Source organism: Xiphophorus maculatus, chromosome 7 (assembly GCF_002775205.1).
Source record: "Xiphophorus maculatus strain JP 163 A chromosome 7, X_maculatus-5.0-male, whole genome shotgun sequence".
Taxonomy (NCBI): domain Eukaryota; kingdom Metazoa; phylum Chordata; class Actinopteri; order Cyprinodontiformes; family Poeciliidae; genus Xiphophorus; species Xiphophorus maculatus.
The window spans coordinates 20605752-20630083 of NC_036449.1; the positions used below are offsets into that span (position 1 = coordinate 20605752).

At 34.9% G+C, this 24332-nt stretch overlaps 1 protein-coding gene across 1 annotated transcript in view; it reads right to left on the reverse strand.

Annotated features, from left to right (window-relative positions):
- Positions 1 to 381: 381 nt before the first annotated feature.
- Positions 382 to 24332, reverse strand: part of cps1 (carbamoyl-phosphate synthase 1) — a 55977-nt gene continuing 32026 nt past the window's right edge. Inside the window, exons 27-38 of the mRNA XM_023336427.1 lie at positions 21142 to 21209; positions 18377 to 18452; positions 16881 to 16958; positions 15417 to 15524; positions 12225 to 12314; positions 11709 to 11879; positions 4943 to 5017; positions 4696 to 4794; positions 3065 to 3124; positions 2795 to 2907; positions 1662 to 1791; positions 382 to 1565 (exon numbers count right to left, since the gene is read on the reverse strand). Coding sequence (XP_023192195.1) covers positions 1452 to 1565; positions 1662 to 1791; positions 2795 to 2907; positions 3065 to 3124; positions 4696 to 4794; positions 4943 to 5017; positions 11709 to 11879; positions 12225 to 12314; positions 15417 to 15524; positions 16881 to 16958; positions 18377 to 18452; positions 21142 to 21209 — 1182 coding nt within the window. The 3' untranslated portion in view covers positions 382 to 1451. The remainder of the gene's footprint in view (positions 1566 to 1661; positions 1792 to 2794; positions 2908 to 3064; positions 3125 to 4695; positions 4795 to 4942; positions 5018 to 11708; positions 11880 to 12224; positions 12315 to 15416; positions 15525 to 16880; positions 16959 to 18376; positions 18453 to 21141; positions 21210 to 24332) is intronic.

Here is a 24332-nt window from a genome sequence, read left to right on the forward strand (position 1 = left end):
GAGAAATTGTTCTCTCTCTCTCCTATATATATATATATATATATAAATCTCTCTCTCTCTCTCTCTCTCTCTCTCTCTCTCTCTCTCTCTCTCTCTCTCTCTCTCTCTCTCTCTCTCTCTCTCTCTCTCTCTCTCTCTCTCTCTCTCTCTCTCTCTCTCTCTCTCTCTCTCTCTCTCTCTCTCTCTCTCTCTCTCTCTCTCTCTCTCTCTCTCTCTCTCTCTCTCTCTCTATATATATATATATATATATATAATACAAGCAGATCTGACACAAGGTCTCATTTTCAAGAGCAACCAGTTTTTTATGATAATTTTGACAATTATGAAGAAGAGGAAGAAAAAAAAGAACTATTTAAAACAGACACAAAATAGGGTAGGAGGGAAAGTAATCAAGTTTTAATCCATATTCATTTTCTCCAAAACAGTCTCAGTTTTAAAGATGGAAATTTGAGAACATGAGAAATAATTTTGTGGTCAAACACACAAACAGTGAAGAAAACAAACAAATTAATTAATAACTCAGGTATCATTGCTTATTTGTGGCAATTTAAATGTATTGAGTTTTCTTTACATAAAAGGTAATTTCATAAATAAAACAAAAATAAAATAAATTCTATACACAAACCACATCTAAATATTTAATCAGAGTATTTGTCCTCAAATTCAAATCAATGGGCTAGAATGTCCCACTTGAAGTCCTTAAAATGTAAATTATCTTCCTATACTTAATTGTATTAGGATAAAATAATCATAATAAAAAACATGCACACACAGCTAGCTTATCTACAGTAATTGTATCATCTCACACAAAAAAAATCATAAACAAGATGTCAATTGGAAGCTAAATTAAGTCTTAAAAAGAAACATGCTTAATTGAGTAGTTCAGAAAAACGTGAATCATTAAGACTTGAGTGGTTATTATTAGTATTTTTTAAGTAATATTCTCCAGGACTACAGATTTGTCAATTTTCTCTAATGAATAAGAATTTATACCAAGTTAATTAACAGCCATTGAAAATCTACCAATATTTTGGTTGCCATGTTTTACCTCTGAACAATGAATCATAACTCTAATCAACCATGACATTTGACTTTTTTGAAAAATTGATGGCTTCTGAGAAATATCAGGAAAACATTTGCCCCACTATCAATTTATGTCAGAGTAACAAATGCACAATGTAAATGTTATAATGGGCTTTCTTGGTGAAAGCCTGTTCTATTTGAGGATGTTTCTAAATATTTTCATTCATGCATCCTGTGAAGTATTTATAGAATCCAACTGACCAGATTTAGTACTGTATAGTTTTATGTTTTAAAGAACTTATCTGATCCTGGTTTTATTTTATTCAAATGTATGCATTTTGGGTTTCTGTAGCCTCGTTATATTGGGAACGATCTCACCGAAGCCTTTTTTATAGCTAAATCAATGATGCACACAAAGGAAGGAGGCTCTATCCTTGCTGACTGGCTCCTTTTGGTTGGCTTTCCTTCTGTCGGTAATGGAAGAGGCTTGTTGTATCAAGATCGCCTGCATAACGAATAGCTTCAGCAAACAACTTGACCACCTATGGAACAGAAAATGAGCATTTTCTTGAAAACCATCACACAAAGTAAGTTAAATGAAATAATTTCCCTTCTCTGGTGACATCGCTTTAACTGACCTGATAATTTGTAATGAGGGGAACACCATGATCAACAGCCATTCTGCGGATCAGGAAGTTATCCTTCAGATGTCGCGTGTTGTTATTGGGCAAGTTCACAACCAGGTCAATATGACCCTGACTGATCAATCTACAAATTGATACAAAATCTCTCAGTAACAAAAGAAGAAAAATTTTAAACACTTAAAAGACTGATTGTGCAGAGCTTTCAGACAAAGTTAGTTAATAAAAGTGCAGTGAATAGTATTCATAGATGAGAGATGTTATTTGAACTAATTTGTTCTTTATGGACATGCACACGAGTGATGATACATTGGTATCATTTGTATGATGGAAGGCTTTGTTTCGATGGACTGTCAGTTTCTAAGTGTTTCCACGGGTAAGATCTGATCTATTCTAATGTCAAACTAAAAGATTGAATAATTTCCCTAAGAACTCTTCTCATGTCATTAATGAATTAGAAAAGTACAGTTTTTCAGAGGCAACTCCTAATGTTTGGGAGGAGAAGCGAAGTGAGTGAGCCAAAAGTAAAACACTAAAAAGACTAAAAGTACTTTTAGGGTCTCAATAGTGTCAGGTTTTTTTTTTACCCTGATAGTATGGATCAAATGTTATTACTGACAAAATAGTTAAATAATTTGATAACCAGTGAGAAATTATATGTACTTCTATGTATTTATGTTTCTGTTAAGTATGGTAGAGGATGCCATATTTACATTACAATACTGTGGACTGGTTTGTCTTCCAAAAGTCCTTGGAAGGCTGTAGCAGTGCATGGCATCATAAACTATTTGAAATACCAGGAGAGTTTATATAAAATTCTGCTGCCCTTCAAAGGGCAATGACAGTGCTCCAATTCTCTAGGTTTATTTAAACCTAGAGAAATGTCATAGGTGGCAACAAAGTGTTGCTCAGTTGGCAATACAGGAAATGGCAAGTATTGCCATCAGGACAACCAATAATTTTACCACCTTTAATTTTGTTAAAAACAAATACTTCTTTGATTTTTGCCCACTGAATGTGTATATTATCTAAGTTAAAGGTTTAACTTTAAAAAATGTATTTTAGAGATGGGAGACACACATATGTATTGCTGTAATAATGCCATTATATGTAAAGTAAATATGTCCAACCTTTTTATACTGGGCAATGTTGTGTTTCCTTCTTTTTCAGATGGCCAAGCTACTGGAATGGCAGGTACATCATTGGCACACAACCAGGCTGAGGTGGCTTCAGTAGCATAGAGCTGGGTGGAAAATTCAGCAAAATTATCTTTTTTATTCAATTTTTCTTTTGTTTATTTTACTAATCTCCTAATCAACTAGTGTTCCATCTGTAAAGTAATGTCTGGTTTTCCGCAAATGTCTTGTTAGCTGTGTTTTATACAAACTGTCAGGTCTCACCTTGAAGCCTTCTTCTTTCAGCTGATGTGCCGTGGCAAGGAAATTCGGTCGGAAAGATTGCTGCAAGGAAAGACCAGATATTTTTTTTAAAATGAAGATTTTCAACAAGAAAAAAGAAGATAGTTTAATGCATAAGAATTGTAGGGAAGAACATTAACACTGACCTTCTAATAATCACAAGTTTTTCATCCTTAACTCTTAACACTTACATACTGCTTCATTCTTCACACTGAAGTGCCTTGTATATTTTATATCACAAATGTTATTATTATTTACTTAAAAAACAATCAAAACATGATTTAAAAGTATTGCAAAGAATACTTTTGCTTTACCAAAAATCTGTTGATTAAATATTGAACATCAGTTCCTATTCATGCTGATTTCAAGGGAACTTTATAGAACTAATGTTTGTGAACTGATACTCATGTAATCATGGTAAAAGTAATCCAGTAAGTGTAGATCTGGATTATATTATTAATATTGTCCTTTGAAAGATGACATAATGGCACTACTAAAAATGTGACCTTCTCTCTTAATGAGACTTACCTGTATAAATAAAGATGAAATAAAAAAAGAATATAAGTCAATTAATTTTTGTGGTAACATTACACATTCTGTCTGTGCATGCCATTTAAAGACACTAGCAGCCAAATGTATCTGTTCATAGGTTGTGAATGGTTGCACTGAGCAAGAATCGACAGTCAATAAGTCAAAAGTGCAGCTCTTACTATGTAATAAATCCTCTGTGAATGAGTGTGTTTGATTTTTGTAATATAGACATCAGATGGTGAACCTTTTCACCACAGCCTGTTGTAGCATTCTAATAGTGGTCACTGTGATAGGTGTCAAATTGAAGAGTATTTTTAATTATTTTTTTATTTTTTGGATTGTTCAGAATAAAAATAAACCTGACTTATCTTCAACATCTTTTAATTTATCATAATTACAAAGAGGCTTCTGAAGCTCCTGTGTTGCTTGATTTAACCAGCATCAAACAATTTCCAATGTTTATTTGAAATAATACTTCTTGCTTTCAAAGTATTTCAAAGCAATTAAAAATTCACGCAAAAATTATGTGATGCTTTAAATGAGGATGCCTGTAAGCTTCTCAGTTTTCTGACCACAGGCTTTGATTCAAATCCAGGATCTTCTTCCTGTAGGGCAACAATGCTACCAACTGCTCCACCATGCAGGCTGAATCCATTTCTTTAAAATCTTTTACAATTTATTAAAAGTCACAGCAGGGCTTCTGCAGTGTCTGGTTTATCAACCTAAAATATTGTAGCTTGAAAATAGCAGAAAAAATTGTTTTTGTCCTCAAACTGATCATGTTGTTTACCATCTTAGATGTTTCATGATGTTTCAAAACCTTTAGACCGTCTGTCATGGTAAGATTTAGTTAGGATTTCGATCCAGTCAAAGTTAAGCTACACATGAGTAATTCTTTTATACATAAAAAAATAAAATAAAAATGTAGAGCTAGCACTGATAGCTGTAAAAGTTTTAGACCACTTGCGCAAAGTTTACGCACCTTGATTTGTATGTCAAGGTGCATAGAAATCACCTTGTTGAATGTGATGTGTTGTTTGAGGTGAACAGAACAGAAAGAAGGTAGGAGGCTGTATTGTTACCTGAATTCCAATCAGGATGCCCTTCTGTGGCAGCTTAAAGCCTGTGGAGAGGATGGCCTTCAGAAAGGCCGAATAAATGTTTGGTCCAAAACAAGCTACCTAGATTAAGACAGAAATGCAACCATTTCAGAACTGTTAGAATAATTGATTTTAAAATTTGTCATTGCAATAAGGCACAAATGTTTTTTTTTACAAAAAAAAAAAAGAATAACAATAGAATCAGGTTAGATAACTGCAGCTTGCTTACTTCTCCAGTGGAAGCCATCTCACAACGAAGAACAGGGTCTGCATCCCTCAGTCGCGGCCAAGAGAACATTGGTGCCTGGAAAAAGCAGATGCATTCAATTTGAAGAAATAGGATGTCCCAGCATGTGAGCCACTGTTATGCTTGATTGCTGCTTTTGAAATATGTTCTTTTTAGCAGCTTGTGGACTTAAAAAAAAAAGTTTGGTGAGCAGGAATACTTAAAGTAGAGCAGTACAAAAGCAATTTTCTAAGATTTTCATTCCAAGAACATACAATTCAGAAATCAAAAAAACAATTTCCGTTTTTAAGTTCTTATAGCTCTTTAAAATCATCTATTCATTCTACTTGACACTTGCTGTGTTAATTGCTGGAGGTTGAAGTGTGTGGTATTGTAGCAATGTAACTTTAAAAGTATCACAATGTGTGGCTTTCTCATTTGGAAGAGCATCTTATGTGTTGTAGATTAAAGTGAGTGTCAGGACTCTGTCAAAAGGCAAATCTAATGGGCCAATTATTTATTCTGTGATCTATAGGTTAAAACACTTAAAACACATGGGCTGGCTTATATAAGGAGTAAGTTGAAATTTCCAACATACCTTTCAGTTTAATCTTGCAATGATTACATATAATTGTTGCAAGGATCAAGAGGACAAAAGAAAAGAGTTAAACGCAGTTCAAAAGTCCAACTACATTTGAATTTAAAAGTTTGGTAGAGAAGAGGTAACTCGAGATCTACACTTTAAAAGTATTTTTTTTTAAATGAATACAACAAAAAAACTTCTGTAGAATGATTAAAACAAAGCAAGTAAAGAGAATGAGCGAGAAAGACAACAGAAGAATAGGAATAATTGAAAAGAGATTGGAAAGGAAAGAGAACAGGGAGGAGAAAGAGGTACAAAGAGAAGGAAGGGAAGAAGATAAAATTGTGGCAATAGAAGATAAGATCAGAAGAGGAGCACAAAGAACAGAAAAGTGTAGAAAGAAGCGACAGCAAACTCGCTATTGTATTATACAAAAAAAGTAGGAAAAGTCGAATGTCATTTGGGAAGCCATTCTTATTCTTCATTTAAAAATTGCAGAACCCTTATTACCTTGAAGAGAGCAAAAGGTGGTGTGGAGTTGTGTGATTTAAGTGTCCATTTACATACACACCCCCTCACCCACACACACACACACAAAGAGGGAGGGATAGATGGACACACACACACAAGGGCCACTGGGGGAGATCCATCCTTGAAGCAGGCTATCTAATCAGTAAATGTAATGTTAGCATGCTAATGTAAGAAGAGGCAAAGAAAAGCAAAGGGAATGCACACAGGGAACCAGAACAGCTTATCATGCCTTTGTTTAAAGAGTCAGAGACAGGCGGGCATGTAACGAAGAAAGAAAATGAAACAGGGGGATGAACATGTACAGAGGGAATAACAATGAGAGTGAACTTTCTTTTAAAGCTTAACAGCAAATGAAAGTGAAAAAGGTTGACAAAAGGACATATATAACCATCCTAACTAGCTAACCATCACAATAACCTAGGAACCAAATTTACAGGAGGTTCTTCTCAGCCATTAAAATAACAAAAAAAAATCCTTTAGTAAAAATGTGAAAGTGCAAATGTACAAAAACACATGCAGAAACAAAAGTCCGAGGACCAGTCAGAGCAATGAGTCTTGCATCTGTCATGCCAGTTTGAGTGAAAGTTTTCTTACTTTTTAAATTGTGCTTCGGTAACAAATATGCACTTAGGAAATTACAAGATTTTCTGTCACAATAACCAAGACTTCTAAACCAAAACATCAAGTCATACCAGCACATATAAGCAGGGCTTCCTAATTCCCCAATTCCATGCTGACTGCCCTCTCCTGAGCATTACCGAGAGGCTTCAAAGAATGCACAATGTTATCATGGGACACCAGATGTGCTAATGAACAGAGCATTATTGTTCAATGCATGTTGGAGGTAGGAGTGGTAGCAGTTCAAATCTCTCAATACTCGCACTAAATGAAAATTTCCTATGCTTCCATTTGTGCTAATAAATATGAGAAATATAAAGGCATGACATTTTAATCCTGTTTTTTTCACATAATTATAATAATATACAACCATAAAAATACTCAAATGTCATCTCCCAAACAATTTAAATTCACAGTAAATAATTTTTGAGAGGTTCTTTCTCATTTCATATTTATTTTCTAAATAGTATCAGGTAAGGTTAATACGCAAGGTAAATTTAAGGTTAAAGTTCATCTATCCATTGTCTGTATCCAGTTGTCCTTGGGTTGCTGGGTGTTTGTGTGAGGGAAGGGGGTAGCATGGCAGAGTGGTGGTCACATGCCTACCTCCAGCAGTCATTGGACGAGAGACAACATGCAACCTAGATTTAAAGTAGGCATTTTAAATGTTCTCATTGGTACACATATTAATATGTTTCACTTAAATATGATGGAGAATAGGTGGAGGAAGCTATAGATGAAGGTGATTGAAAGGAGGCTTTCAAACCCTAATGGCTTGAAGCTCATCACCAAGATAAATCATCAAAATACATGTAGAAACAAAAAATGATCAGAAGTTATTGACTCATTGCTTGAATTCTAATAAATATTATTTGAGAAGCACATAAACAATTTTTAACATTCCATTGAAAATCATACAAATAATTTTATTCAAATCAGATACTCCTTTTACAATGTATCTTTTCACAGATGTCCATTTCATGTCAAGTTAAATATAATATTTTATAGAAAATATAATTTTTGATTGGATAGTTTTAAATCCAAATCTGCACAATTTTTATTCTAAATACCTTTTATTGATTTTATTTGCAACTAAAACTATTTAAAGTTTAAAATGCAAAAGTAAAACAGAGTAAATCAGTAACATGAATTACTTCACAACAGCATGTAGACCTACTTCCACTGATTGTGGTTCTGAAGACCCATCTTGGACTAGTTGACTGGATAATGTGTGATTCAGGCTCTTCACCAAATTAACATGGATTGTTGAAGTCACAAAGCCAGATTTCTTTTTACAGTATAGTATGAGGAGATTACAGAAATGTACTTTAAATCCCTGTTTGTTGAGACTGTTGATGATTTGCCAGTGTGAAATCATGTAACAACAAAAGGTTCATTAATGACCGACAAATTATCAATCAAAAAAACTGTTATTTTACAACGTGGCTAAGTTCAAGTTTTATTTGCTAAGGCTGCCAAATGTAAAACCAGTTCATTGTTTCATTAAAAAAGCAAATGTTGCATACTTTTAACTGAATGTTTGTTTTTAATTCTAAATAACTATTGAAAACTTGGAGACAAAGCAATAGCACACAGAGGGTTCGTAAAGTAATGAAGTCCAGGTTTACTTTTTATACAGTTTTCTTTTAAGTTTCTGTTTAGAAGATCAAATCATTTAACCTGTCAAATGTATAAATAGATTGAAGTCACACAACAGGGACTTGTTAGTGAAAATGAAAAGAATGAAGCTTCATAAAACGCAATGTCAGAGTGAGATAAAATGGGCAGCAACATAAGGGTTATTGGGGATTAAAGCAGACAAACGAGAATGATCAATCGGGATGGCGATAACTTGTGCCTTGAGATGACACAGTGAGGATGAAGGCTGTGAGAGACTAAATATTGATCAAGCACATCTCTGGCTATTTAGAATAGAGACATTGCAGAGTGTTTATAGTGCCTTCCTGATGTTATGGTACTCATAATGTGATTAACAAAAGAAAAATTTTAATTCTTTTGTTTAACAGCTGTAATACATTGTGTCGGGGTTTCTAGCAAAGTGCTCTTCGGTTGAGAGTATGAAGTATGTATCACTGACTTTGTGTAAACTCTAGAAGGCTTTTTAGTAAGGCACCTGGAGAACTTAGTGCTTCTATTAATATTCCTCACCAATGTGCAGAATGGAAATTGAAAACTTTTGGTCTGAGGGTGTGGGGGTGTGGAATTGTACTTGCATGATTGGTTCCAAACTACAACCATTGTTACAGCAGCTCTGTTGTAATTAGACTAAGAAATTATTTTTGATGAAAAAATTGCTTTAGAGCAGCTGGGGAGAAGTAATCTCTCCCATACCAAAGCAACGCAAGACTCCCATTCAGAAAGAAAAATGTACATACTTCTCCCCTCATCGAAGCTATGGAGAGGGATGTAGCAGTAATTAGCAGTAATTGGCAGTGGTCTTTTGTTATGTGATCAAGTAGAAGCTGTTTTAGTGGAACACACAGAACCCATTAACACATCATACATGTAAAAACTCATCTTCCGCCATTTCTAAAAAATATTCTGAACAGACAGAAGATATGCGAAATAGTTATAGACTTTTAAAGCAAGTTCAAATATTTTTTTTTTTTATAAAAGCAGCTATTACCTTAAACCGATAATCACATTTGTGACAAGAGCCACAGAGCTTTGTAATATGGTGCAATTGCAAGTACTTGAAGATTACAGTAGGAAAGGCTCAGTCCTTCCATTAAATCTGGTTGGAGCCCCAGTTGCTCATTTGTAAACATTGCTCATTACAAAACATTGTCAGTATATTGAAACTGTCCCCTTTTGCAACTTCCCAGGACTTACCCTTAAATTTTTTCAAGTCTTGCCACAGATTTTTAATTTACCTTAGGTCTGAACTTTGACTGGACCATTGTAACTCCTGAATAGGCTTTAATGTAAACCATTCTATTATAGCACTGACTTTTTGGGTGACGATTTTCCTGCTGAAACGTGACCCTGGATCTCAATCTCAAGTCTTGAACCGTTTCTAATGGATTTTATTTCTCTATTTAGCTTTAGAATTCATCTTAATTAATCTTCCTATTAAGTCTGACTAGTCTTTTGGCCCCTGCTGAAGAAAACATCACTGAAATTCACTGAAGGGGTGATGTGTTGAGGATATCGTGAAGTGTTGATTTTAGGGTACGCATGACATTTTCCATGTCAGTCATAAAAATTAAGATCCCTTAGGTTTGCAGCAAACATGACTCTCTGGGCCTGCCTCTCACCATTTTTTACTAAAGGATGGATTTGTGGAGTAGATAACTCAATTGTCTTGTTGACAGATTCTCCCACCTGATCTATGGATCGCTGGAGCTCCACTACAGTTTCCTGCTGTTACTGCTGAGCCGCGATTGTGCAATAAATGGGGCACACCATGTACACACCATGTATCCAAAGATATTTTACTTTATGCAACCAAAACTGCATTCCTGTATTTCACTATAAGGGCAACTATCCCCTTTCCAAACCCTAACACATAATTTACCCACCTATATCATCAGCATTTTTAAGGTCCCACCCATCTTTGTAATATGGAAGCTTTGGTCCTAATCAAGGGCAGAAACACTTAAAGCAGGGAAAGTTCCTATTCCTGAGTGTATTTTCCCCCCCAAAAGAACAAGACTTTCATAAGTCAAAGAAGTGCAATGGTCAACATGGCTTTTTCCCTTTAAATAACAGCCTCTTAGACCAAAAGCAGAGTGAAATGGGACACATGAAGGGACACTTGAAGATGATTACTACTTAGGGCTCGCTATAAAAACCACCATGGCTCGCTACAAAGGCAATGTGGCTGAAAATATGTCAACTAACTCTGCAGAGGAACACTTGATGATTTGATGACAGCTGTATCTCATACTAACCAAAGTAAAATGTAGTGCAGGCAATTTGGAAAAAAAAAAAGAAAGAGGGTTAGAAACAGAGCATTCTGACCTGCCACAGAACCTTTTTAAGGCTATTGATTAAGCTGGATGGGTACCAAGAGTGCTTCACTGTCTGCCTGGGACACAAATAGGACAACGGATAAACTATGATTATAAAACTGGCCTGTTCCTGCAGTGTGTACTTGTCAATGTGTCCATTCTGAACTATAAATTATCAGTACAATCAGGAGGTACAAGGGAAAATGCAATTTTCACTTAGACAAATACTCTAATGCTATGAGAGTTTCCAAATGAATATCATTTATTTGTGATCACAAGTTGTTTTCGTAGTGTTTAATAAAGATACAAGCAGGATTATTATTTTAATTATAGTTACATTTTTATCAATTTGATCTGAATCAACAAACTGTAGCTTTTCTTTGAAGATCACCCTGCATTTACTTCTTTTAAGAGTTATCCTTTCCTCTATCACCCTACAGTGATAGAGGAGTTTGAGTGTCCCAATAGTCCTCACATACACTGTCAAGGGTCTTATGCCCTGGCAGGGTCACCCAAGGCAAATGGGTCCTACGTGAGTAATCAGGGAAAGACTCCTTATGATCAGCAATGCCAGTAGAAACAGTGTTCCCATTGCCGGACACAGCACAAGTGGAAGACAATCGATGGAAGAGTTACCGTGACAGTTCCTGAGCTGAGATTGCAGAAAAAAACTGTTGTGTTTTAGTGGGACATATGTAGCAACAAAGGTTTTCCAGACTCTTTGACTTTGAATTTAAAATGCATCATATTGTGCAATTTAAATTTTCCTCAAGGAAAAATTGATAAGCATTCAAAGTTGGTTTTCATGATTTAGTGGCTGATTAAAAGGACTAATTAAATGCTGCTTTTAAATTTCATAATGAGGCTGAATTTGCTCTAATACACCGAGGTGTTTTTATGAAGCTTTGCATCTATGTATAGTAAATGCAAAGTTTAACATTTACACATTTATATATAGTATCTGATGTATTATTATTTATTATCAAATCCTCATAATGTGACATTTTATGAAGTGACAAAGTACAGAATACTTTAAGAAATCTTTGCAGGATTCACTCCTTACCTTGATTCCTACATAGTCTATAGGAATGATTGGTTTCTCCAGTGAAGGCAGGCGGGACTCGTTTAAAGGCTCTCCCACCATCACTTTTGTTGCCACGTTGATAAAGTCCACACCGATTGTTTTTGAAACAAAAGGAAATGATCGTGATGCCCGCAGATTGCACTCTATCACCTACAAGGAGAACAAAACATACACAAACTTTGTTAGAAAAAGTTAAAGCTTGAAATTATTCCATGCTTCCCAGTAGGATAGATGTTAAATTTGGAGAGCTGCACTAAATTAATTCAGGACCATACTATGCTTATAGCCCAAACGCATACACATAGGATATGTACAGTATGTGCACTGGAGCTGAAACATCAAAGATGAAAGCATTACTGATCATTAAATCTCTCCAGCTTGACAAATCATTCTGAACATGAAGTGATTTCAATTTGTAAGTGAATTGCATTTGCTGCAGCATGATCTGAAAATGTCAATCTGTCATTGGATCACACCAGCGGACATATCACCTACCATGACATCATTGCCTTTAACCAGAAATTGGGTGTTAAAGGGCCCTGAAATCTCAAACGCTTGTGCAATTTTCCGGGTGGCAATTTTGACCTGAAAGCAGCAAAAAGGAGAACATATATTCAGAAAAAATATGAGGTTGTCTTTCAGAGTTTCATCACATATGAAATGTAATTAGGGATATTTTGAGTAGAAAAAAAACTCAACAAAAACAAAACTTTGAGCTAAAGCACACGATAAGAAGCAAAGACTTTTGATTCCCCTATAGCCTAAGGAGGCTGCAGTGAATTATTATTATGGTTTAAAATACAAAGTTAGCAAACCAATTATTTTGTCATTTCATATGGTCCTTACTTTTCTTTAACTAGGAACAATATGTTCTTCTGCTCTCATTCAGGCTGTTACCTTTAAGGTCTAAAGGCGAAACAAGAAAGCACTAATATTTCTTATTTAGTTTTTTGCTTTCTTTTGAATTACACACCCAGAGTAAAATCTGACTGTAGTTTGGTGACCTGGTCTGTCTAATTAGGGTTCTGCAGAATCACCACACATAGAATTGTATTACATAATTTGCAATACTACTGGCAAAATGCCACAAACATAAAAAACAGAAATGGCAATGTCAGCAATAGCTCCAATCTTATGAGATGCACAAGAAGGCAGGTGGCAGAAATGACCCTAGTGACTGCAAGCTTATAAAGGGATTAAATTGAATAGTTGCTTTTATGCCTCAAACCACAAGACTTAAAAAAAAAAAAGTAATGGGGGGGAAATGGTCATTGGTCCTCAGAGGATCACTGCCTTGCAGTGTTTAACTCACCATTAGCTGGTGTGGTCAGAGCTTATAGATTATATCAAGATGCTAGTGGATGGTTTTAAAACTGAAACTGCAGCCTAAACAATTGTGTTTTGGAGAGTGACAATTCCAAAGGTTTTTCAGACTCTTAGTTTGAATTTCATATGCTTCATATTGCTCTATTTTGGCTATTTTTTTCAGAAAAATATAAAAAAATCTAGAATGAGCATGCAGCTCTCTTTCATGATTATGTGTGGCTGATTATTAGCACTGATTAAATTCATTTTTTTTAACATTTCATAATGAGCCAGTTTCTGCTTGTTCACACTAGGAGCTCTAACAAGTTTTTGTATTCATGTAGAAAACAGATTCATTTCATGTCTTTTTTTATGTTATTGGGCTAATTTATTTCACAGGGTGGAATTATTATACAACATACAACTACTCTGATTAAAAATATAAGAATTATTCTGAGTTTGTTCGCATTTTCTATAAACTTACCAACAACCCTATTAGTTATACTTTTAAATACGGGGTTAGTTTTGTCTTCAGAATTTACCTGGATTCTACAAATTTTTGAAAAACTTCTTTGGAGAGTTTTGGTTGCAGTTCAAAAGACAACATCAATTAATTGTTCAGGATTTGTTGGCTGCATACATACTATCCAAATCAGTCATTCCATCACATCAAATTAAAAAATGCTGGAGAACAGTTAAGTCATTATCTAGTTTAAGAAACCATTTTGAGAGAATTTGAGCATTGTGACATTTATACAACTATTAGTTGGTACTAATGGATCTAAAGTGATGATTTTGTGGTTATCACTAAAGTAATGCTATTGTTTATGGAAAATTCTGATCTTACCATCTGAATGTCACTGCCAAGTTCTGCTTTAAGTTTTGTCATGTGCTTAGAAACGGTATATTTAGTATATATTGGATGTAACAAGTGGATTTTCATATAAATGTTTTCTCACACCAATCTGCCCAATCTCCTCTGCCCTTGACATTAGCAAGTCATTTTCGTCTACACAGGAGCAGCTCAATTGTTAATTTCAGTTGGTCTGACCATTTTCTTTAAATCTATAATATGGTAGATTTAAATCTAGAATAAGATAGACTTAAAGAAAACTTCCAAACCACTTAGACAAGCCTGTCTGTCCATTTTAAAGTCCAGTAAATTGTATTCACTGCATCAAGATTCCCAAATTCACTGGCTTGCTTCCATATGTCTGAAAGATTAGCTACTTATGTTTACAACCAGTTAAACATGTGTACCCTATAAAGTAGATGATGAGAATATTTTCATCTTAGTACTTCACTAAGAGTGTTGCTCATTCTGTAGCCTCATCAAGGTCAAGGACTAATGACTTCTCTGTAAAAAAATAATCAAACTAAAGCTGGTAGGGTTTTTTGCGAGCATAAAAAGGTTTTACATGACATCATCTTGTACACTGGCCAATACTCAGAATGACATTAAGTATTCCAAGAAGTTTGTACATCCTGTAAAAAGAAAAACATTTACGCCAGCAGCAGAAATTCTTTTCAAGATATTTAAAAACATATTTTGTATTCAAAGATGCAAAAGTGTTAAGCTTCACTTGACAAAGTTTTCCAAATTTGACCTCAGGACATCTCCACGATGTCTTCAGGACCTGTTAATCCAGGAAGTGTTAATCTAGAATTACTGGGAATTAAACAAGCCCTTGATAACAGTGGAGAAACTATGCAATACACTAAGACAGGGCTTTTGAAAGTGTGAGGAGTGCCTCCTGCAGGGAGTGTTGTAGTTCTTCAGGGGGGGTGCGACAGCAGGCAAGAAAAAATAAACAGAAAAAGTAATTGTGGACAGTAAGACAAATTTACCAAAGCTATGCACGACACAAAACTGATAGATTTTTGTACCTAAAGCTGTAGTAGGTAAGGTGACAGAGTCTGGTCCCAGCAAAAATAAAAAAAAGGAAGATGTATGGAAATGATTATTCAAAGTTTGGATTTCCATGGGCTAAAGATGCTCTACTGCTACAGTGTTGTCTGCCAAGAGGTGACAACATTGTATTGAGACAAACTCCCCAGTTTGATGACCAAGCCCCAGGAGCTTTTTCACAGGGTAAATGATCTTGGTCACAAGCAAAGTAATTAATACCTTTAGCACTTTAAATGACAAAGCAACTAAAGCATAACATCATGTAGTGCCATGCGTAGCTAAAACAGGTAAGCCCCACAGGATCAGATAAACATGTTTGAATAGAACATCAAGTACAACAACTCTCTTATGTTTGCACAACATAGGAGGGTGAGTTGTTTGCCTATTTGCTCTCTAAGGGAAAGGTTAACTCTCCCACAGTTTGAAAACCCCTGCGATAAGAGATTGCATGTTGTAGCAAACGATGTACTAACTTTCTCTAGAGCTCCCTGGCTGATGGTTTGGGTTGGGAGCATTAAGGTGGCATCGCCAGAGTGGACACCAGCATCTTCTACATGCTCTGTTATAGCATGGACAAGGACCTGAAAAGATAAATGTTGAAAATGATAAAATAAACATTATATTAGGAAAATGGTGGCTCTATAAGACTGAATAGAGGCCTACACATCAATGTTCATATTTTCACAGCTTTGGTATTGTAATTCCACAATTGTCTGTCAGATCTGACAGTTCTTGAAAGTCAATGTATTTATGCTTATGTGATGAACAAAACACATTTTAGATATTAACCATTTGCAGAACAAATTCAACATTAAACTTAATAAGGTCACCACATCATCTTCAGTAAAAAATCATGCACCTGCTGCTGAGCACCAGAACAAAGAAGAGGTCCACAGCAGTTAATTTACATTTATTATACAAAAAATATTCTAGATCTACTTAAATTTCCAAATGTATACTATCCCATAATGAGAGTATTGTATTTTTTTACGGTGTTTACAACAAATTCACATATTTAACTTATCTTCGACCCTATTAAAGAAACAATGTCAATGAAAAAAATTAGAGTCAAAAGAATAACTCTGTATGTTCCACCCAAAGGAAAAAAGATATGAATCAGCCACCAACTCTGAGCAAGAATGTGTCTGTAAATGGACTGCTGTGTCATTAGCTCATTTGAGCTGCTGCTAACCACAGCATTCATTAGCACTCTTCAGATACAGCCTGTAATTAATACGTATTATCTCCACCTTTTTCACTCTCCTGTGCGCATACACACAAGTTATGAGGGGTGTTTGGTATTCTCTGAGTGGACGGCTTGTTAATGTGATACTGAAGATAAAGGAGGAGCTGTATTCAGAGAAGACAGAGGGAGAAAATCTACCATAGAACTGGATAGCCCACGTACAAACTGACACCCTTGAAATGACTCTTGCAGGCTAAACAATAGCAAAAAAAGACAGGATATTCAGAAGAAATTACCAACTGCAACTTATGCCGCAAGTATGGCTTTAGGAGTATTTAAAAGTTATGCCAACGTTATTCTGCCACTTTATTTGTCGACTGCAGACTATACAATATCGGTCTGCATCAAACAAAGAATAATGACAGAACGAATAATGTTGAGGTATAGAGATGAATAATAATTTTTTTCTAAAAGAAAACCTGCTCAAACTTTGAAGAAATACAAATACCAGTCTGACAAATAATGTCACTTTCTAAGCTGAGACTCAGAGCAACACTTTGTTACATCATGTGAAAAATGCTTAATAGTAAGAGATTTTAGCAAAAGTAAAGTGAATGTTGATGTATTTAAATGCATAATACTAATAATAAGTACAACAAAAATAATTCATAAAAATATTGATAATAATAATAATAATAATAATAATGATAATAATAATAATAATAATAATAATAATAATAATAATAGATACCTTGCCATTGTTAGCTACAGCATCCACTTCTACCTCCCTGGCACCACGTATGAACTTTGTGATGACAACTGGATGCTCCTGGAGGAAACAGAAAAGGAAGACAAAAAAAGTATATAGATGAAATCACTTGATGTGGAGTAATCAGCTCTTGGGATAAGATGTTGTTGCAATCATATTTTGTCAGTTCTGACAATTTGCAAAAAGATGAAAGAAAAATATACATTGAAGGTGACCACTGATGTAAAAGTCTCCCGTTTTTATCACCATAAACAATCTTTGAACAGTCTCGATTTATTGTAGCCTAAAATACTGGTTCTCATAAGTTAAGAGGAGACAGAAGTTTCATACAACAAAAGCAACACATAACCAGTGTGACTAATATAGTGGTCAACCAGTTTGATTCTGCAGACAAGCCTATGGCACCTTTAAAGAGCTCTGTGGATAGAGCCATAAAATTGTAATTTACAATAAAATGAGAATGTTATGGTTTTGTTGAAACCAATGTAAAGACTGATATGAAAGGTCATATACTGACTCTTATTGTTGTCTATTTATCTTATGAAAAAAACCATATAACTCATATGCCAAGAAGAAATAGAAAGTAAAAAATAACACAAAATACTTTTAAAAATTGTGTTTCCAGACACAAACAAAAAAAAAATCCCTTAAGATGATGCAAGTTATATGATGCAAGGGGTACAAGTTATACTGGACATTAGAACATGTGACACAAATTGCTTTTTCACATTTCATTCATGGAAACAACCAAAGCAGAAAAGAAGAAAATAGAATCTGTACTAAAAATATCTTGTCTTGAAGTGTTATGGGAAACTGAATGTGTTATCTCACTAAAAGTTGTTCTTTTTTACAATGACATGTTGTTCTTTCCAATTATTTCCACGTCCAACAAATAGATCACGACATTCAGTAAATTAAATAACTATGTATCAAAAATATTCCACTGGTATTTAAGTAGATGTCAGTAACATTGGATTGTTTTGTATGAAATTGTTTATTGTCATGAAATCACAGGTCACAGACGTGATTCAGTGAAGTGAAATATACAGAACCTTGTTTTTCTTTAAACGTGTTTGAATTACTTAAAACAATGTTAACAAGTGCTTGTCTGGAGCTTTGAATGAGCGTGTGCATTTTCTTCCAGCCCCAGGCTGAAGCCTAACCCATGAAGCTGCCAGTCACCCCCAAGCAACCTTGGTGTTTAGTGAAGTGGAGGTGGCACACAGCACTAACCAGCAGCTTTGACAGTTGGCAGCATGAGTTTTAATTGAAAGCAGAGGGAAATCACAACACAAACATCCTCTCAAAGTATTGTTATGTGTGTATTGGTTTGAGTGACATTATATACCCAATAAAATGTTACTTCAATGTAATTCAAAGAACGGAAATTACAGGGAATACATGAGGAAGAAGACCTGTGGCAGAAGGTCTGTCTCACTTGTGCAGTCATGTACACTTAGCTTTAACAGTCATCTCACCTGGGAAACCTGTGTAGCCTCTTCCAAGAAGCGTTTCATTTCTTCTTCCCCGTAGACAACATTCATTGCAGAGCCACTAGTGAGATACAAGCAGCAGAAGGAGGGAGAGAAAGAGTAAAAGGAGAGAAAACATGAGGGCACGGAAGATGAAGAGAAGCAAGCTAACAGGAGAACATACAAGCTTCAAATGATTGTTCAAAACACTCATTATCTCTCTATTGCATCACTATTACCATAGGGAACAAGGTCTGGAAACAGTCAAAATGAGGAGCGGGAGAGAGTAACAGCGAAGAACAGCTATTTAGGTCGAAAAGCACTTCAGGCTCTTGAAAATGAGTTCAGAACTTCATCATTAAAAAAACAACAGATTTAGGCTAGTTTTGTTGTGGTGGTTGTTTGTGATTTTAGCTGGGTTATCATCCTGTTTGAAATGGAGAGTTTGAGAGAAACAGGATGAAGTAAGGCCAGAGGCTTCAGTCAGATCTTCATTCCTCAACTGTCTGTGGCTCAAAGGCAGACATATGTCTAACCCCCTAAAGAATACTGACCCCTAATTTGAATAAAGGAGACGGAAGATTTAGAATGCATTCAAATTAAGGCAAATCTTTGGCATGGATGACATATAGTATCAATATCAGTATTCTCTGGATTTAGAGTGAGTAATCAAACAAAGTAAAACAAAGATGTCAATATCTTGCATGTTAAAAGCTAAGTGTTATAGCATAAGCGTACAAACAATGCTAGCAATGCACCAAGAGAATTGTTCACGACCACAATTGGACTGTGTTTATCCTGACAAGTTCTGACAGTTGCAGGCTAACTGCAAACACACCATATGTAAGTACTACCAAGCTGCAGCAACAACAGTACTCTTGTTTTATGGAAAAAAAGAGGATTTAGCTGTTTTTTTCAGTGTCAGTGTCAAATCCAAAAATTGAAGTGAGAGGAAAAGCAGGGATACATATAGTTGAAAATGATATGTCATATCTGGACATGGCTTAACGTATTACAGCAAAATTGCTGTGTTTTATCTTTTCAGGGCTCAACCTCTGTCATGAAATTCACATGCTGGCAGCCTTTCAGAAATTTTAGAGAAACTGGTAAATGTGGTGATCTAAAGAGGAAACTGTTAAGAACTTTGAAAAAGCTGCACCTTGTTCCTTGTATTTCAGTTGTCACCACAATTGTGTAGTGAGGTCTTTCTGCCTCATAATAGCCATGAAGCTTGCCTACTTATTGACTAAAAACCAAAATAAAATAAAAAATAATTTAAAAAAAAACTAACATTTTTTATTTTTGCAGTTCTGTGGTTATTGTGATTTCATCGGTGATTATGGCACACTTTACCACTCTGTTGAGACACAATTGCTTATGTGTACTTTTTCTAGGTACTGCAGACTGAAAATGCTATTTTGAGTTGGTATTCCTGGTTGTGCTAATTGCCACTATTGGTTGCTAAAACGACCACTCAAAACAGACATGTTTTCACAAACGCTTGGTAACACCAGGCCCTCTGACCACCACCAGAAGGCACCACCACCCAAAGTCACAGTGAATGAGATAGACGGAGCCGGCAACTCCCTCGTTACAGGATGAGTCCTGCACAGTCGCCCCAGTAATGATTATCTTTCATAATTTTTTGCTTTTCTTACCTAGTTCAAATTAATAAAAGGTAATCCACAAATATGCATTTTATTTTCACAAAAATCTAATGTCTAATCAATTTATATCTTGTCAGCAATGATTTTGGTATCAGTTAAAATATGTCAATATGTCTATGCACTCAAACCTTGAAGATTGTTTCAATTATAAATAAGTGAAATGTGTCTAAAAGCTGGTCTCGTTGTTCTCAGTCAAGCACCATTTGCACGTATCATCCATACAGATCAAATGGTTTCACAGCCAAAGGGAGAGACTATACTAACAAAAATTAAACATGCTAATAAGATGCAGTCAATTTCAGAACACTCTAAAATGAGTTCTGAGTGTTCATTGCAAGCATGATTATGACAGGATATAATGTGTTTTTGTATAAATGTAGGACAAGTTGTGCAAATCAAATTGGAGAAAGTTCATAAAACAAGGCACAAGAAGGCAAGAGCTTTCATTTAAACAGTTTTTGGTCATAGTCAAAGACTTGATTATTACTTTTAATGTCAAATTTAATTATTGGCAAACACCTCTTCACTGACTTAAATAGCTTTGACATTTAGAAGAATCTTCAATGTTACCTACTGTGCTTACTTATTTTCCTTTTGTTACTTAGACAGATTCATTTTAAAAGAACATCGCATCTTCCAGAACCTCAAAAACAACTACAACTATGAAACCAGCACAGCCTCAATTATGCAACAGTCTCAGTGATACCCAAAGTTCTGTTTTAGGGTGTCTTCCTGACATCTACTGGGCAGACATTTTACTGCATAGTTAAAGGAATATTTGTGTGACTGCTCAAGTCATTAATCATCATAAATAAAAAGGTACTTTAATGGTTTAATAATCGGTTAGATAATTACTAATAAAATGGAAGGGATTATGCATAACTGTCAACAGCTTGTATTTAATGATAAAAACATTAGTGTGTTACGTGTTCAAATAGTTTTTACCTTTCAAACAGTTGATAAATTACCAAGTGAAAGAAATAACTAAACAGGAATTAGTAAGTGAGTTTCTCTCTGAAGGCACAAACATTTTGAGAGTAAAAAGCTGTTTATAGACGTAGAAAAATGTTGCACTGTTTTAGATTATTGGGTATTAAAACTCACCTAAGAACATACGAGGGTCGAAGTAAACAAGGGTAGCCCACCCGGTTGGCAAATGCAAAGGCATCTTCCTGTAAAACATAAACACATAGCAGATACATGAAGGTATAAAGGTGCCAGATAGAGACACAGATACACAGCTTGGATTGAGATTAACTGAGAAATTTGTTGACCAAAATACTTTGTTGTTACTGTGGGAAGACTCAATTTTAGGTATTTTCCTCAAAATTAGGTGTTAAAAATAAAGTCAGAGGAAGTACAAAAGAAGGAAGAATATATTTAAATGAATATGCATCATCTGGTTGACGTAAAGGTCGACTGTTGATTTAGGTTGCTCCAACAAAGAGCTATTTACTGTAGTGGGTGCTGATCATTTTGCTTAGAGGTCACTTCCTACAGTTTTGGACATTTAATTCTGGGATTTTCTAGAGTTGTCAGGCCTTTAATGTATTTCTGCCCTGGGGAAAATTTACTGAAGTAGTGAAAGGACTAAACTACCCAGAGCTAAGGGAGTCTGGACTTATAGTCAATCATCAAACAAGCTGTATTTAGAAATATAGGTATCTTTTTGTAAATCTCAGGGTTAAGGTAAGATTTACAAATTACCTTTTAACTGGCAACTCCAAAATGGATACAAGTCAGACATACAATCCATGATGACACTGGTGTTGTCAAGACAGTTAAAAATCTAACTATATTAATCACGCTTATCATGCTAATTGGTAACAGAATTTAAAAAATTCAACAATACAATCATTTTGTGTTGTTTTATTTAGTAAAATTATGTTTGTAAAACGCTGCACGCCTACACACAAAGAACTGTTTGTGTGTTTGTTAGATGGTCTCTGCTTTTCAGATACAGTAAATCTATTTTTTTAAGATAACTGTGTTGCAGTGAAAAAGAAATAAGCTAAAATGGGATCATCTAAAATCTGTATCAGGAACTTATCCATCTATTCATCGTCAAAACCCGCTTATCCTTGAAGGGTCACACATTATTAGATAACATATTTAAAAATAGCTAAGATTGGGAATCAGCCATAAATCTCTGACAAGTGTAACTTTAATATTATGCAATGCAGTGTCTCTTAATGTAAAAAAAAGAAATAAAATGAAGCTTACACTGACAATGCATTTAGTTTTGAGAATTTATCTGTAAATCTTGAAACATTTGTTCCTTCCGCTGCTGTATTAATATTTAATATTTTGCAATAACATATTTAAATATGTAAATTGTATTAAATGATTAAATGAAGTGATAGAATTAAGTAGAACAATTCACCTGCAACAAACCATATCACCTGTTTGTTGTACTTAGTTCATCTGTACTGCTTCAAACTTCAAATGTCTGTAGACACCAATAAGTACATTCTAGTCTTATTTTGAGGTTTGTTTGTGTTGGGAGTTACCCAACACTTCTGCGTAATTATCAAAAAATCTAATTATCTCACAGAAAAATAGAAACTATCTTAAGTGACAAGCATTTATATAAAAAGGCAAAGGGTCTTTTTCTGTCAAAGCAGAACAGACAGAACAAATATCACAAACGGAGTGTGAGCATGGTCTACTTCAGACATTTTGTCTGATAGTGGTAGAATGAAGTGGATGAGAAAGGGCACTCGGCGTTTATAAACAGCTTGAACCACCATTTATGGAAGCTTTACAGCTTGATGAGCAAATAATGTTAAATAGCTGCTCAGAAACTGACAGGAATAATAAATACTGTTTTTGCATTGAATCCCATTTTTCTTGCCATTTATTCTGATGTTTGTATGTCAGCTAAAGTTTTTTCCCCCCATTTTAGAAGTATGTTTGAACTGATTACATTATGCAAATTTGAAGTAAATCTACCAGTGACAATGTAGGAGGTCATCAACAACCACAAGAAAGTATTACAAATCGAATTGTTAGACCTCATAAGTGTTTTACTTGTATTCCACTTGCATGCTCACCCGAGGAATAATTTCCCTGGAACCGTAAAGCTCTTACATGTACTCATTTTGGTTGTGTCCAATCATTTTGGTATGATTGGACACAATCATTTTGGAGTGTTTTTTTTCTCTTTTTGTTTTATTTGTATGATAAATACAAAGGTTTTCCACTATTTAAATGTAATAGATTTCACTCCAATAATAAAATAGATTCTAAGAGATCTTTACCATTCATAATCTCAAATTGTGAATGGTAATATTTGAAATACCAAGAGGTATTTTAAAAAGATTGGGGTATTTCTTCCATAAAACTGAAAAATAGGCCATCATTGGGTCTCTTAAAAGGTTAGTGACACAACACACGTGACTACATTTACATGGAAATGGGCTACCAGGTACAAAATCAGAACCAGTCTTGCACAGTCATTTCAGTTCCCAGACCTAAACAAAATTCAAAACTCATAAGGTCAGCTCAAGGGGAAAGAGTAAGAGAAGACCAATGTGCAAGCAAAAATAATCTAACCTCCCTCATTCTGTATGTTCTACCTAATGAAGTGTTAAAGATTAAGTGCTGTCCTCCTGGCAAAAGGATTTTGTACAAATTATTAACTCAAAGAGGGCCAAAAAAATCTGGTATGCATAATTTAATATAAAAAAAAAAAACTATTTTCCTGATGAGGGGTTTTTTTCTTTTAAAAGATACATTTAGTCAAATCCAAGTGTTTCATTTTTCGGTGTAAAATTATGCTGCTGCATGACCAGATATAGACTGAAAACTGTTATGAATTAAAGCTGTACTCCCATTTTTTTCCAATCCAAAAGTGAGAATATAAGTGCTTTTCAATCCATTTCACATTTTTACTTTTTTTCCCATCCACCCACACAGCTTATACAAAAGAATGAAAGAATTAAGAGTAGGAACTGTGGAAATAGTCTGGTAGTTAGAGAAAGACTGTATGCCCTACTCCTCCTCGTCATCATTATCATTACCTTTCTTTCTCCTCGCTTCCGTCTCTCCTTCAGTTTGGCAGTTTTCTCTCAGTCATTACCCACAGTTTCCTCACCAGGTGAGGTACCATTTATAAACACAAAATAGCTTCAGAAAAACACGAGAATCGTCCCCCCCACAGCAAAGCTAGAGCTGCTGTAGCCCATTAAAAGTAAACTACCCTTTAAAGATCAACATAGAAATAGGAAATGTGAGATGCATACTATAGAGATTCTCTATGTTTTCACAAGATAAATCACTCTTAAGTGGTACTT